At 37.4% G+C, this 16,696-nt stretch overlaps 1 protein-coding gene across 2 annotated transcripts in view; it reads left to right on the plus strand.

The window, feature by feature from the left end:
• Positions 1-16,696, plus strand: part of Itfg1 (integrin alpha FG-GAP repeat containing 1) — a 148,614-nt gene that overhangs the window by 86,116 nt on the left and 45,802 nt on the right. For both annotated transcript variants that reach the window (XR_009594618.1, XM_021644692.2), the window contains exons 9-10: positions 6,057-6,151; positions 8,488-8,660. Coding sequence is in view for 1 of the 2 variants with exons in the window: in XM_021644692.2 (XP_021500367.1) it covers positions 6,057-6,151; positions 8,488-8,660 (268 nt within the window). In the remaining variant the exon portion in view is untranslated. The remainder of the gene's footprint in view (positions 1-6,056; positions 6,152-8,487; positions 8,661-16,696) is intronic.

Below are 16,696 nucleotides of genomic sequence, written 5' to 3' on the forward strand. Positions count from 1 at the left end.
TTGAGTATTATGGCCGACAAAGACTTATGTATTAGTACTCATGATTGCTTTCATTAAAGTTAACTGACTGAATGACTAAAAAGGCTTCAGCATCTCTAAATTGGTGATAATTTCATTAGGAAACAACCTAGAACCACAAAAATTGTAACTCATGTTCTTCACATTTTTACTTTTTTACTTCTGAATTCTGACCACTGAAAAACATGTTATCTTCAGCACTTACTAATTAATAGAAATTTATGCTTATAGAACGTCTTTATCCTTTTCTGTTTTTATACTGACAATGTTGTTTACATGTGACTATACTAAAAACAACCAATTTAAATGAGTCTCCCTCTATGACTCCATAAAAAGACAATAATACTATTATAAAATTTCACTAAAACAAACATTTCATTTTTACACATTGCCATGTGACATATAAAGGGGCTGAGGTATTCTTCAAGTAGTGCGCTAATACTATAGTACTCTTTGAAAAAAACACTCAATGTAATTCATCAATATTTCCATTCCATATCACCTTGCAGACATCATTAGTGCCAGAATTTTATCTATTTTGTAGCAAAAAGTTGCACAGGACATCTGTTGTAGTGAGTCAGGCATGCCAGATGTGTTTCTTATAAATACTTTGAATGTTTTTATTGGAAATGTTAATTGTGATAGTTAGTTTTCATTGCTGATGTGACAAAATCTAGAATCATCTGGGAGGTGGGTCTTGAGCATGCCTGTGAAGGATTGTCCTGATTTTGTTCATTGATGTGGAATAATCTGTATTAACTGAGGCAGGAAGTCCTGAACTGTACAGAAGTGGGGAAGCCAGCGGAGGCTGGGCATGCATGCCTTCATTGCTGAGGCCGGGCATGCATGCCTTCATTGCTCTCTGTTCTAAATATGATGCGATGTGATCAGCTTCCTCCATCTCCTGCTGGGGTGACAGCTCTCATGGAGTGGAACCTAGAACTATAAGCTGAAATGAACCCTTTTTCTCGAGGTGCTATTGTCTAGGTGTTTAATCACAGCAACAGGAAACGATGCTAAGAGAATTTTATGTTAAAATTATAAAATTGACACTTTAGATTCCTATCTTTTTTTTAAATAAATACTCAGCATTTAAATCTAAGTTAGATATTTTTGAGGAAAAACTGGAACCCAGGTCCCTGAAGCCTATGTGCGTAGCCTTTTATGTTAAGCCTTTTAAGTTAAGCCTTTTCTTAACTTATGCATGAGTTTTTTATAAAGCTGTACCTCAGACTTAATTACACAGTCTCAAAACTGCTATACATTTAACTTTTTTAAGCAATGCCTGTTAGTGTAGATGCAAAATTATTCCTTTGAACAAAAAATTTCTAGAGATCAGTGGTATCTTTTATACTGTTGCATATATTATTTCATAATTCAATGGATAGCTTCAATATTTGATAATATAACACCTCTTAATTGAACATGTGTCATTATAATTCTACTCTGATTAGTACAACAACCCATTTCAGTGCCCTGTGAACTTTACAATTTCTTAATTCTTTGATTTCTACAGCACTGTAATAGTGACTACTGAAGACACCTTGTCTATTCTTAGATCTAATTGATTCATACATCTAAGAAGATGGTGAAATGTATTTCTCTCCAGCAAATTATACCTGGAAAGAATTCCCTGCTTTCAGTTAGAGCAATGTAGAACAGAACATACTGAGATATTTCCCAGAGAGAAAGTCTTAACAGGATGCTATGGATGAGCTAGATATAAATGTAACAATATCAAGCTCTCTCAAAGATGGACCTAGGCCCCTTACAAAGATATAGCAGATGGGCAGCTTAGGCCTCATTTGAGTCCTCTGGTAAGGGAAGTGGAGAGTGTGTATCAGACATGGACTCACTTGACAGCTTTTTGATCACTTTCTTCTGGTGGGACTACCTTGTCAGGCCACAGGGAAAGAGGAAGAACTCAGTCAGTCCTGATGGAACTTAATAAGCTGAGCTGGATGAGAAAGGGTACTTCCTTTTTCTAATCGGGCAGGGGGAGAAGAATTGGAATGAGAGAAGGGACTGGAGCTACAACAAGGATGAAAAGTGAATTTAAAAAATCAATGAAAAGAAATTCAAGTAACAACTGGAAATGGAGAATATCAAGTACTGGTATCACACAATTCCTTTGTTTATAAAAAAGATAATCATGGCTTTTATGACCATCTGTCTCCACATTTTGTCCGTTGAAAGCTTGTTTTCCCTGTGTGTGGAAGCTCACAGGTCCTCATTTACCATTACATCTCTGGAGTGAAAGTAATATTTGTTTATTGACGTGAGAAATGATTAGCTTGTCAATTCCAAAATGTTAATTAAATGCTTTTTTCACGGACATTCATTTCCATGTCACTTGAGATCGAGAGTGCCCTGCACACAGTAGCAAAGGAAATCATTCACATCTCTGCTCCTATAAGAAAGCTGTCTGCTTTCACTTTGAGACTGCATATCCTAAAGTAGGCATATTCTACATCTGGAGAAGATTCTGATTATTTCGATGATCTCCAGTCCCTAGTCTAATGACAGAAAGCCTCTGTCTTGTAGATCAGCTCATCGGAAGAAAGCTTTAATCAAAATCCTAGAAGGTAAGTTGTAAAAATCCTATGGAAGGTTTCAGAGAGGATGTTAATCATACCTAGGATGAGAAGCAGGAAAAAGCTGAGATTCACTGGGACAGCAAGAGACTTCACTGTTCTGTTTATATACAGAAATGTTTTATTAAAGATTTGAAATTTTTCAAAAAGAAACCCCTAATATCTAGAATATATAAAGAATTGAAGAAGTTAAACACCAACAAACCAAGTAATCCAATTAAAAAATGGGGTACAGAACTAAACAGAGGATTCTTAGTAAAGGAATATCAAATGGCAGAGAAACTCTTAAGTAAATACTCAACATCCTTAGTCATTTGGGAAATGCAAATTGAAACGACCCTGAGATTTCACCTCACACCCATCAGAATGGCTAAGATCAAAAGCTCAAGGGATGATGCACGCTGGAGAGGATGTGGAGAAAGAAGACCCTCCTCCACCTCTGGTGGGAATGTGGTACAAGCACTCTGGAAGTCAATCTGGCGCCTTCTCAGACAACTAGGAATAGCGCTTCCTCAAGATCCAGCCATACCACGCCTAGGCAGATATGCAAAATATGCTCAACTATACAACAAGGACATCTGCTCAACCATGTGTGTACCATCTCTATTCATAATAGCCAGAATCTGGAAACAATAGATACAGAAATTGTGGTACATTTACACAATAGAATACTACTCAGCAATTGAAAACAAGGAAATCATGAAATTTGCAGGCAACTACTGAGAACTAGAAAAGATCATCCTGAGTGAGGTAACCCAGAAGCAGGAAGATACATATGATATATACTCACTTATAAGTGGATATTAGCCATATAATATAGGGTAAATATACTAAAATCTATAGCCCTAAAGAAGCTAAACAGCAAGGAGGACCCTAGGGAAGATGCTTAATCCTCATTCAGAAGGGCAAACAGGAAGACATTGGATGTAGCAGAAGACACCAACAGGACAGGAGCCTACCACAGAGGACTTCTGAAAGACTCTACCCACTAGGGTATCGAAGCAGATAGTGAGACTCATAGGCAAACTTTGAGCAGGGTGCTGGAATCCTTATGGAAGAAGAGGGAAATAGAAAGACCTGGAGGGGACAGGAACTCCACAAGGAGAACAACAGAGCCAAAGTACCTGGGCCCAGGGGCCCTGCAAAGACTGATACTCCAACTAAGGACTGTGCATGGAGAGGATCTAAATCCCCTGTTCAAATGAAGCCCATTAGCTGCTCAGTTTCCAAGTGGGTGCCCTATTAAGGGGTACAGGGGCTATCTCTGACATGAACTCTGGCTGTTCTTGGATCACCTCCCTCTGTGGGGTACAGCCTTGCCAGGCCACAGAAGATGATGCAGCCAGCCTTGATGAGATCTGATAAGCTAGAGTCAGAAGGGGAGGAGGTCCTCCCCCGTCTGGGAACTAGGGAAAGAGCATAGGGGGAGAAAAAGGAGGGTGTGTGAGACAGGGAGGAGATAAGGGAGAGGGCTGCAGTGGGGATACAAAGTGAATAAATTGTAATAAATAAATATATAAATTAAACTTTAAAAATATAAAGCCAAAACTATACTTCAAAAAACGAAAACAAAACAAAAATAAAAAAGATACAATAAACTGGGGCTGGAGAATGTTCATAAATGCCTGTAACTCTAGCTCTAGGGTAACCTGACACCCTCCTCTGACCTCCAGGGCTACATACGCATTATTTATTTGTTTTTTGTTTACTTATTCTTCTCTCACATATTACATCACAAACACATCCCCTCCCCACATCTCTCCTAACCTCCCCCCACCATCTGCCTCGTCTCTCCCCCAGATCCACTCCTCCGTATTCCTTCAGAAAAGAGCAGGCCTCCAGGGATATCAGTCAAACATGGCAAAACAAATTACAATAAGACTAAGCACAAACCCTCATATCAAACATGCATATAATTCTTAAATTTTTAAACATTTTGAAAAATAGACATAGTAGATAAATTTTTAAGGTAGCTAAACCGTATAGACTACACTGCAAATAACATGCTGCATGTACTTATCCAAGGATGCTCAGGAAGCTGCCATAGTGCCCACCCCTGTAGACAGAACAGAGAAGTGCAGGAGTAAGATGCCTTCTCATAGTTACTACCTCCTGAATGCTTTTAAAAATACTGGAAGAGATCTAAAACCATACTTCTTATTAATATTAGACTCCGCCAGCTAGATCTTCATCCTCTGCAGCCTAACTGAGGTGCTATAAGCTTCTTTTAACCATATACCTCTCTTCATAAGTACATAAGTACAGTAAAGGCTATATCTGTCGTGATAACGCTTTGATTTCCATCCAACTGTAGATACTACATTGGGCCCAAGTGAAATGACAGAGTAAACCATTGCAAGTAAATCAGTTTTTAGAGGGGCCCAAAAGATACCCTGAATTTTAAAAGTTAAATTACTGCTCCAGCCACAGAAATACTTAGCTCTAGGCACTCAAGCTCTCTAACTTCAGACAGTGGAGTACTTATATGAGAAGGACATTAAAAGAGGAGATCTCAGGGCTTTGGCATATCTGCCTCAGAAGGTATATACAGAATAGTAGCACTCTTCCCGAAACTCAGTCAAGTGTAAAGAACCCCACCAGGCAGCCTGATATTATCTGTAAAGTTCATACTTAAGAACTGTGCAGTCTTCTTTTTTTTTTCCTGCATTTTGAAAAAAAATGCACTTTTTTCCAAATATCTGTAAATGTTTTAGTGAGTTAACAGTTGTTTTGGGCCACACTTATCCAGTGTGCATGGGAGTTAGCCACAGCAGTGAGTGTATAACCTCCATTTATGTCTTTATTGGTAAAAATATGTAGGTGTTTTGAGAAGCCAAAGTACAGAAAACTCTGTAACTCATGAGGTGAAGTTTATGTATGTAAAATCTGCTGTATAATAATATATTATTGTGTGCATATACATGTTTCTTCTCTCTCAACAGAGATAATTATGTAACAGAATAAAAAACTACCCTAGAATTTTTGATTATTTGTCATTGGCCTTGTAGCTCAGGGGTAGAAGCACTTGCCTGATATGTGCAAGCACCTGTGTACAATCCCCCAAATAGAATACCAGTAATTAATACTAATAATTCTAAGTAAGGATTAGAATGATCCCAAATCAGATTAATTCCAATATATACATATATATATCCCAATATATATTATATATGTATGTATATTTATATATTATATATATAACCACAAAGAAGTTTGCAATTTAAGACTCATAGAAATAAAATAAAGCAAGAGACAGTCTAGATGATAAGTGACGAGGACCTAAGTGATGTTTTTTAATTGATTTCTCTTCATTATAAAGCCATGTGTCAAGTTGTTTGGTTTTATCCGGAATAATGGAATCATTTAACAAATAGGAACTTTAACTATCATTCATGAGCTCATTATTCTGGACTATTAATGGACTGTTGATGTTTCTCTTGTCAGATGGAGATGGACACATGGATCACTTGCTACCAGGCTGTGAGGATAAAGACTGTCAGAAAAGTGCCATATATTTAATGAGATCTGGAACAGGGCAGGTATGTCAGCTTTGGGGATGCTATGAATGATGCTTGAAAATCGTGAATGTTAGAAAATATGTTTAAAGAAGCAGAACAAAATGAAATTCAAAATTACATCATATAATTCTTTATTTTCCTTAAGTAAAACACATTTAAATCCTCTCACTGGTAGAAATTGTAGCTGTGTTGATTTTAGGTGAAGAAAACCTATTCTAGATCCCATAGTTAAATGAACTTGTAGCATTTTACATGCCAGAAAAATAGAAAGCACACTATAATAAAGATTTTTGTGGAAGATATTCCATTCCCAGAGCTAATTTTGTCCTTGTTTCTGTGTGCAGATCCATTTCATTTTCTCATGCTTACTTTTTGCTTATTGCTTAATAATGTGGAATTGTGAGAGTCATGGTGGAGGATTAATATGAAAATTATAGGTCACAACACATTTAATCTTATCAACTTCATTTTCTTCAAGGGTTTAATAAATAATAGGCTCTCATGCTGACTTTTATAGTCCTTATGAATAGGAAACACCACATTTTATACTCACTTAATAAAACAAATCTTTATATATTTAGCATTTTAAAAATAATCAAACTATCATAAGTTTTATTATCTTTGACTATATTTGTATAGTTATAAATCATTTAAAACATTAGGTCAAGAAACATCCCATCGTTGGTTCATAGCTATAAAAATATACCTATGTTTCAACCTGCTAGGTGATGGACTACAAGAAGAATACTTAAAAACTCAGTTACATCTTGCTAGGAAGACAAATGTCACAGTTCTTTGAGTGTCGGGGATGACACATTGGGTGAAAAAAAAAATTGTTTTTAAAACATAATACAACGGGAACACTTTATCTACCATGGATTTACCCCTTATTCGTAAACTGTTAACTGCTCCAGAAATTTTGGGGTGGGGGGTGCTTTGGCATTTTGTTGTTTGTTTGTTTTTGTTTTTCCAAGGTTTTTTTGGTTTGGGGGTTTTGTTTTGTTTTTTAGATAGGGTTTCTCTATAGCTCTGGATGTCCTAGTAGAACTCACTATGTTGACCAGGCTGGCCTTGAACTCATAGACATCTACCCACCTCTGCCTCCTAAGCACTAGGATTAAAGACATCCAACACCATACTGGACCCTGCTTCAGAAATTGGAGACAACTTAGTGTTTTGTGAAATTTCTAGTCTTTGAAAAATGGAACATTTCTGTTTTTGTTTTCCAAAATCAAGTGAAATTATTTAAATGTTTGTTTGGGGGTTTTGTTTGCTTATGTTGGGGGAGATGTTTTTTTGTTTGTTCAACCCCCCACCCACCCAAACAGGGTTTCTCTCTGTTGTGGGATTAAAGTCATGTTCCACCACCACCCAATTTAAATGTTTTTTTAAAGTTCACAAAATATAAAGTAATACTTTTTCCTTAAATGAATTTCTTTAGTGTCTTTATCATTAAGGGTTTCCACATGCCCCAAGGCAAATTACACTTTTTTAGGAAAACTTATAACATGTTGGAGATATTCCTTTCTTTGCGAAACCTTTAAAAAAAAAAAAACATTTTTAAAATACTTTAGTTTGCAGCAGTCAAGTTTAATCATTTGTTTGTAAAGGGAAAAAAAAATGAGTGTGTAAGATGTTTGGCCACATACCATTTAAAGTACCTGTTTGCACTTAAGACATGCCCAGGTTCAGTGCTGACATAGAGACGCTTAAGGAATCATGGCACATCGGTAATGTTAATAGTATGATTTCTACTCTTCATATTTTAATTTTAGATTTATTTGTTTTTTATATATTATTTATTTATTGTATTTACAATGTTTTGCCTGCATGTGTGCCTGCAGGCCAGAAGAGGGCACCAGCTCACTACACATGGTTATGAGCCACCATGTGGGTGCTGGGAATTGAACTCAGGACCTCTGGAAGAGCAGACAGTGCTCTTAACCTCTGAGCATATTTTAATTTTATATTAATTTATCAAAGGGTGAAAAGCAGAAAAAAAAAAGAAGTTCATTTAAAGTCAGCCTGATCTTTTCTGTGCTCTTCACTGTAATCTCCCTGTCTGTGCAATTGCCTGTCAGATGAAGATAGAGCTTGTTGATTCGTAAGGGTAAATGCATGTTATGAGGCACCTGTGGCTCTGTGTGCTGTTTAATAAAAGATGCTCGTGGCAAAGCCTACGGAATACCAGTTCTCTCGATGTCTCACACATAAAACACAGTAAAAGATAATACCTACTATTTCGTAAAGATGAAGTAAAACGGTGACTATTCTCAGCATTTTAATTATGCTTTTACAAATAGTGACTTTTTCTACAGTGATTGTGATTAATCTTTTTTTTTTTTCTTTATACTTAGTGGGTTCCTGTGCTTCAGGATTTCAGCAACAAGGGTACACTCTGGGGCTTTGTGCCATTTGTGCGTGAAGAACAACCAACTGCGATACCAATTCCACTAACCCTTCATGTTGGAGACTACAACATGGACGGCTACCCGGATGCTCTTGCCATATTAAAGAATACATCTGGAAGGTATAGAGAGTAAATTGCATGATAGACACTTGTGACTAACAACACTTGATCTGGTACAGTCTCTTCAAGGAGGAGTTGATAGTCTTATTAGCCCATGGTTTCTTGTGTGATCCGTGAACTCATCTCATGACTTAGAAAACATTATTTTTTACAAATTTATTTTCTGTAGAGAAACAAAATGAACATTCACTGTAAAATGAAAAGTTGTTTTTCATTCATCAAAACTTGAACTTTAAAAGGCCAATCTTTTTTCTAAAGATGAATGACAGTATATTTGGAGACTGAAGATGATGGTTAAGAACTGATTCTAATATCCACTTATGAGTGAGTATATACCATGTGTGTCTTTCTGCTTCAGGGTTACCTCACTCAGGATGCTCTTTTCTAGTTCCTACCATTTGCCTGCAAATTTCATTATTTTCTTGTTTTTAATTGCTGAGTAGTATTCCATTGTGTAAAGGTATCACAATTTTTTTATCCATTCCTCCGTTGAGGGACATCTGGATTGTTTCCAGATTCTGGCTATTACGAATAGAGCTGCTACAAACATGGTTGAGCAAATATCCTTGTTGTATAGTTGAGCATATTTTGGATATATGCCTAGGAGTGGTATATCTGGATCTTGAGGTAGCACTATTCCTAATTTTCTGAGAAAGCACCAGATTGATTTCCAAAGTGGTTGTTCAAGGTTATATTCCCACCAGCAATGGAGGAGGGTTCTTCTTTTTCTACATCTGTACTAAAAATCTATACTCCTAAAGAAACTAAACAGCAAAGAAGACCCTAGGGAAGATGCTCAATCCTCATTCAGAAGGGCAAATGCAATAGACATCAGAAGCAGGAGAAGACAGAGAACAGGACAGGAACCTACCATAGACAGCCTCTGAAAGACTCTACTGATCAAGGTATCAAAGCAGAGGCTGAGACTCATAGCCAGACTTTGGGCAGAATGAATGGAATGTTATGAAAGAAGGGGGAGATAGAAAGACCTGGAGGGGACAGGAGCTCCACAATGAGAGCAACAGAGCCAAAAAACACTGGGCCCTGAGGTCCCTGCAGAGAGTGATACCCCAACCAAGGACAATGCATGGAGAGGATCTAAAACCCTTGCTCAGACGTAGCCCATAGGCTCAGTCTCCAAGTGGGTGCCCTAGTAAGGGAGCAAGGACTATCTCTGGCATGAACTCAGTGGCAGGCTGTCTGACCACTTCCCCATGGGAGGTGCAGCCTTGCCAGGCCACAGAGGAAGACAATGCAACCAGTCCTAATGAGAACTGATAGGCTAGGGTCAAATAGAACAGAAGTAGGTCCTCCCCTATTAGTGGACTAGGGGTGGGGCATAGGGGGAGAAGAGGGAGGAAGGTGGAATTGGAAGGAAAAGAGGGAGGGGGCCACAGCTGAGCTACAAAATAAATAAATTATAATAAGTAATAATAATTTAAAAAAAATAAAAAAGAACTGATTCTAACCTTCAGTGCCAGCCCAGCACCATCTGTGTGACCTGGGTCAGTTCACCTAAACTCATAAAGTATGAAATGAGAGTGATAAGTAAACCTCTGGCATAAGTGAGGTAAAAGTAAATGTATGAGCCATTTAGAAAGATATTCTCCATGTGCCCATGCTATTTTATAAGTAAATATTACCTTATGGTTATTTGTTTTCTAAAAGCATTAGAACTCCCAACATGGTCATTGATTATGTATATATGAGGTACTTAAAAATGCTCATAATATAACCAGTAATTTGGACACTAGCACCTTTAAAAAAAATACAAGATAAGCTCAAATTTCTAATTAGCCCAACATCGCCAGACTCCACATACAGGGTTACCTTTAGTTTTTCTTGTTTTGTTCATCTTAAAACCAGTTGTATTCCATGAGGCACAGTCTTTCCTGTGCTACTTACACACATGTTCTGAACACTATTTCATTGTAGAAACACCCTAAGTAAGAACCACTAAAATATTGCTAGAAACTTACGAGTAATCTGAACTTAAATTGACTAAGAACCTTCATTTTATGTGTATGGCCAAATAAACCTACAAATGAACCCTGAGTATCACTCTTAACAATACATTGGCTGGCGGTGTGCTACCTGGTGTTGCTACAGGGTCGCAGAGGCCAGGGGAACCTGGATTGTGTAGCAAGACCTACCCTTTTGGAAGAAATGAACAAAAAGTATAAACTCTTATTAAAAAAAAACAACAACATAAAATTGCTTTATTATAGACATCAGCTGTATTCATAAAAATAATACATCTTACATTCATAATAAGCCTGATTTCTCATCTTTAGAAGAACATCCAAATAATTTATTATTCCTTTAAAAGTTCTTTGTCAGATTGTTTTGTTGTAAACTTTATTTAACCTGTAATAATGTGCCCACAGCTGATTAGCAGACAGACACAGAATTTACAGCAAGAAATCCTAATTTCCAAGGCAGTCATAGAAACTGATTTTGTTTTGTTTTTATGTCTAGTCCAGGCATTGTGGTGCACACTGTACCTCAAAAGGCTGAGGCAGGTGGGTCTAAAGTTAGGGAGATCCAACAAAAACAAACAAAGTCTAGATAGTTTTATAAATGCAGCTATTAGGTGCCCAGAGTTTAGTTTCTCATCTGTTCCTTTAGCACAGGTAAAACTCATTGTAAACTCATAGGTAAATTTCATTGTATCTCAATGTCAGTTGAATCACTAATTGAGAAACGTCCTAATTCTGCATTTAAAAGTCTTGGAAATATGGAATAAGAAAAAACAAGGTATGTATTGGAATCAAATACTACATGGATTTATGTTTGTTTAAAAGTTGTTTATAACTTCTCTTGTTTCACAATTGGCAGTATTGTTAGGTGATAAGTCTTATGTCTAAGTTTCCAAGGACTGCCAACTCAAGTACACATTTTCTTTTGCCTGTAAATCAGATAGGGAACAACCAGAGTAGAAGAGTTTTCATGAAAGGATATTTGAGACTATAGGTCAGTTTGTTTTGTGCCTTTTATTATTTTTGTCTTAAGAGCAGGGTTGGTTACTAACGCTGTGTTACCCAGCGTGGTGATACTCGCCTATAATCCCTACACTCAGGAAATAGAGGCAGGAAGACCAGGAGCTCAGGGCCATCCATGGCTACCCAGTAAGTTTGAAGCCAGCCTGTACATGGGATTTTGTCTCCAAAAACAAAACAAAAACCCTTTATTCTAACTATTGCTTATCACTGTTATAAGATTTAAGAAAAAATTTTATTGTAATTAATCGATAAAACTTTTTACAAAGCTTCCTGGGCCTCGTTGGGCTTTTATAGGAAAACAAAACCTAGAAGTAGCAAAGAAAGCAAAATCTAATACTCAAAAATGAGAAAATCTAAAGCCTGCTAAATTCCAGTAAACAAGTAGCCAACTAGAATACCTTGTGTGGGAGCCAGGCAGGTGACTATGAGTAAAATCACCAAGGCAGGTGACCATTGTGAGTCCTAGGAAATGGAAAATGACAAGATAACAAGTAGAAACTGAGGCTTTGTCAAGGTCATTATTACAGAAACTTCTGGTGACAGAGTTGGCTAATTAACCATCCAATTGTAATCTATATTTTCATTTGCATCCTTAGCTTTAATAATTAATGTAGCTTTATGTTGATAACCCTATCTCAGCAAACGAAGGTTATCTTCCAGATGTTCTATTTTGAAGGGTAAGAAGGTTTATAACATAAGGTCCTACATTTGTATTTTCACTATGAAGAATACCAGTTTTTTTTTTCATCAGTTAGAAGATCACATTTCTAATTATAAATTTAATAATGCCAAATTATAGCTCGTTATATTTTTCTGTGAAGTAAAATTTTCCTTTTTGCTATAGATATGGGAACTATATAAGCTTCCTAACCTGCAACAAAATATTTCATCAGAAAATAAGCATTTCTTGTTTATTCTTCCTGGGAATGTTTGCTGGGTTTGGCAACATTTAATTGTAGTTAGCTATGTCATAAACCATGTAAGTGTTTCTACCTATTTAAGTGTTATTTATTTAGAATAGTCTGTTTTAGGACAGGAGACTACCACAGAGGGTCTCTGAAAGACTCTACCTAGCAATGTATCAAAGCAGATACTACGACTCATAACCAAACTTCGGCGGAGTGCAGGGAATCATAAGAAAGAAGGGGGAGTTAATATGACCTGGAGAGGACAGGAGCTCCAGAAGGACCAAATATATCTGGGCACAGGGGTCTTTTCTGAGACTCTTTCTCCAACCAAGGACCATGTATGGATATAACTAGAACCTCTGCTCAGATGTAGCCCATGGCAGCTCAGTATCCAAGTGGGTACCCTATTAAGGGGAACAGGGACTATTTCTGACATGAACTCAATGGAGGGCTTTTTGACCTCCTCCCCCCTCCCCCCCGCCGCACCCTGAGGGAGGAGCAGCCCTGCTAGGCCACAGAGGAAGACTTTGCAGCCGATCCTGAAGATACCTGATAAACCAGGGTCAGATGAAAGGGGAGGAGGACCTCCCCTATCAGTGGACTTGGAAAGGGGCAGGGAGGTGATGAGGGAGGGAGGGTGAGTTTGGGAGGGAATGAGGGAGCCAGATACAGCAGGGATACAAAGTTAATAAACTATAACTAATATTTAAAAAAAAAAATTTAAAAAAAAATGAAGACTCCAAAGAGTCTTCAAAGACAGGTTTTTCTCTTTCCAAAACAGATTTCTTAAGAGTTTAAATAAATAAACTCACTGTGTTTGCTATCTGAAAAAAAAAGAAAAATAGTTTTTAATATTATAGCCTACATTATTAATGATCACTCTTTGTTGCAGTGATTATACAACAAAAATTTATTCTTAAGAAACTATTGAAATCACAACCTAAGTCAAGAATTTTACCACTCTCTTAGTTCTCTGTGAGTCACTCCTACATATGGTCGGTTTCTTGGCTACTTTACTGGGTTCCTGTGTTTACTACAGTTCTCCACCACAGTCTTCTCCAACCTCTCAACACTAGGGAGCCAAGAAAGACGGGAAAGGGGGTGTAGACCTCTTTTGATTACTTCCTGCTGACTAGGGGCCTCCGGTTCCTTGGGGCAAGTTTGACCTTCACCATCAGAGTGTTCAACTACTTCTCTGTCTCTTTGCGTATGGACTTCTTGACAAACCACAACTACCAGCAACCAACAACAACAGCGACTCCTCCTCTCAGGGCCCTAGCATTTATTTACCCTCTGAAAAGTTCCCAGAATCCCAAACACTTGCAGAAACTATCTGCAGCTAGCAAAGCCACACCCCTCTTAAAACATGAGACAAATCATAGGTAACAGCTATATACAATTTGAAGCACCCCCATATTAAAACAAAAACATATTCATGTAACATACCTGGATTTCAAAGAGACCAAAATTCTCACTATACCTAATGATGGCATTTACTTATTGATTGATTTTCCCACTTTGTTGCTACAATTATTTACACATAATTTCAAGATTCAGTAGTTTCTTAGATTAGCATTATAAACTGTGTCTTTCATTACTTTTTAAATTTATTTATTTTTTTCTGGGGAAAGAAGGCTGGGCAGCTAAGTCACTTGCTGTTCTTGCAGAGGGCCTAGGTTTGGTTCCAGAGACCCACATGGAGGCTCATAACTGCCTATAACTCTGATTCCAGGGATCCAGTGCTCTCTTCTGGCTTCTATGGGCACTAGGCATGTAATACATATATGCAGCCAAAATACTCATACACATAACATAAAAATAAATAAATCCTTAGATAATGCTTATGTGATTTTTCTAGGTGTGTTCTCAAGTACCTACCTAGAAAAGTCTCCATTCTCTAGGATCTTCCCTGTCTTAAATGTCGTTTTATTTTTCTTAAAGTTGATTCACATAAAATCTTAACACTCACTTTTTCTATTAGATATCTCATACTAATCTATAACTCTGGTACAGATTGCCTCATTCTCTTAAGATTTTGGAAGGGTACTTCACCCAAGTGTTGTCAGATTACTGTGTTGGGTCCAATTATATCTCATAAAAATATCCTTTTATAAAAATGCTTCTGTTCATTTTTTTTAATCTCATATTAGAAAGGGCTTCTTCAGCTATTCTGCTTTTTTCTGCCCCCACTGTTTGACATTGTTTGTCTGTTTTCTTTTTCACTGTGTTCTAGAAAATTATCTTTGCTTAACTCAGTAACAATTTTAATTACAAAAGTGAGTAAAACAGAACTGGGATTTATTCTCTTGTATAGAGTGATTGTGTCAGCATCTTACCCCTCCACTGTTTCCTGCCTTTTCCTCTCCTTAACGTGTTCTCTCTCTGTCTCTCTCTGTCTCTCTCTCTCTTTGGTCTATGCTTAGGATCAAACCTATAAAAATCAATCTTTTGTTAAATTTTATTCCCAGTTCACAGCGTTACCTCTTAAAGTGTCCTTGCATTTGCTGCAGTATATCAAACTTGAACTTCATAAGATAGAGGTAGCAGCTGTGTGCTTGTTTGTCTCAATGGGCCTGTGATGTTTAGTTTTAAACGTCAACTTCCACAGCCTAAAGTCATCTGAGAAGAGAGTCTCAGTTGAGAAATTATCTAATTGGCAAATCTGTGAGGGATTGATTAGGAAGACCCAACCCACACCATTCCTAGACAGAGGATCCCTGCCTGTGTAAAAGGAGGACAGTTAGGTGAAAGCAAACATGCAGCATGGACATACGTGTTTCTCTCTGCTCTTGACTGTGATGTGATGTTAATAGCGGCTTGAGTTCCTGCTTCATTTCCCGAATGATGAATTATCACCTGGAAGTATAAGCCAGATAAACCCTTTGCTTACCTAAGTTGCCTTTTGTTATGGAATTTTGGGGGTTTTGTTTGCTTGCTTGCTTGTTTGGGTTTGTTTGTTTTTGTTTTGTTTATTTTTGCTATGGAATTTTATCACAGCAACAGAAATTAAAATAGAACAAGGAGAAATCATTTTTTAAATATTTTCATATAATATATTCTGATTACAGTTTCTCCTCCCCTAACTCTTCCCAGATCCTCCCCACTTCTCTAACCACCCAAGTCTATATTCTTTTTTTCTCCCTCTCATTAGAATACAAACAGGGATCTAAAATAGTAATAATAAAATAAGATAAACAAACAAACTAGAAGGGGGAAAGCCAAGGAAAAATGCACAACAAACACATAAAGATATGTGCGTGCATGTGTACACACACATACAAAGAAAATTGGAAACCATAAATATAAGTAAAAGATATATAAGGCTAAAAGAAAGAGACAGAAGAAAGGAGGGAAGGAAAAAAATGCCCAGACAAAGCATCATGAGACAAAAAAAAAAACAAAAAACTTCTAAAAATACCATCGAGTTTATTTTGTGGTAACCACTGATGGCTATGGGGCCTGCTCTTAAGTCCGGTTTGTATTTATACCCAGGGAGACTCCACTGGAGAAAGCTAACTTTTTCTTTGTGAGCAGTTATCAATTGGAGATAGGGTCAGGGTTAGGGTAGGGGGCTGTGTCCACTTTCCCTCTCAGCCCTGGAACCATCTGTCTTGAACCTGGGCAGGCCCTCTACTGCTGCCACGGTCTCTGTGAGGCCAAATGTGCATCAGCCCTGCTGTGTCTAGAAGGCCTTGTTTCCTTAGTGTCTTCCATCTCTACTGGCTCTTATAATCTTTCTGGTCCAAACCTTTGAACGACTGTGTATTACTTGGTAAACAGTGACTGAAAGCAAACTATATGAAATTGTAAGAGAACAGAACATAGATGTTGAAAGCCAACCACATTATTTGTGAGAAAATTCTAATGGCTCTCAGCCATAGTAACTTCATGAAAACAACAGGGATAATATTTTATACCTTATAAGATTGTAAGGATCAAACTAAATAAGGTATTCTTGTAATATAGCCAGCAAATAGTACATAAGCAGTCTAGTAAGTGGTATGCTACCCAGAACATAGTCTCAAAATCCATGGAAAAGCCCCCATCTGACAGCAGTAGTTTACTAACACTGCCTGGGAACGTCTCCTAGTCCACTGACACTTCTTTTCTACTCCTAGTCAGTGCA

This window comes from Meriones unguiculatus, chromosome 10 (genome assembly GCF_030254825.1).
Source record: "Meriones unguiculatus strain TT.TT164.6M chromosome 10, Bangor_MerUng_6.1, whole genome shotgun sequence".
Lineage (NCBI taxonomy): Eukaryota > Metazoa > Chordata > Mammalia > Rodentia > Muridae > Meriones > Meriones unguiculatus.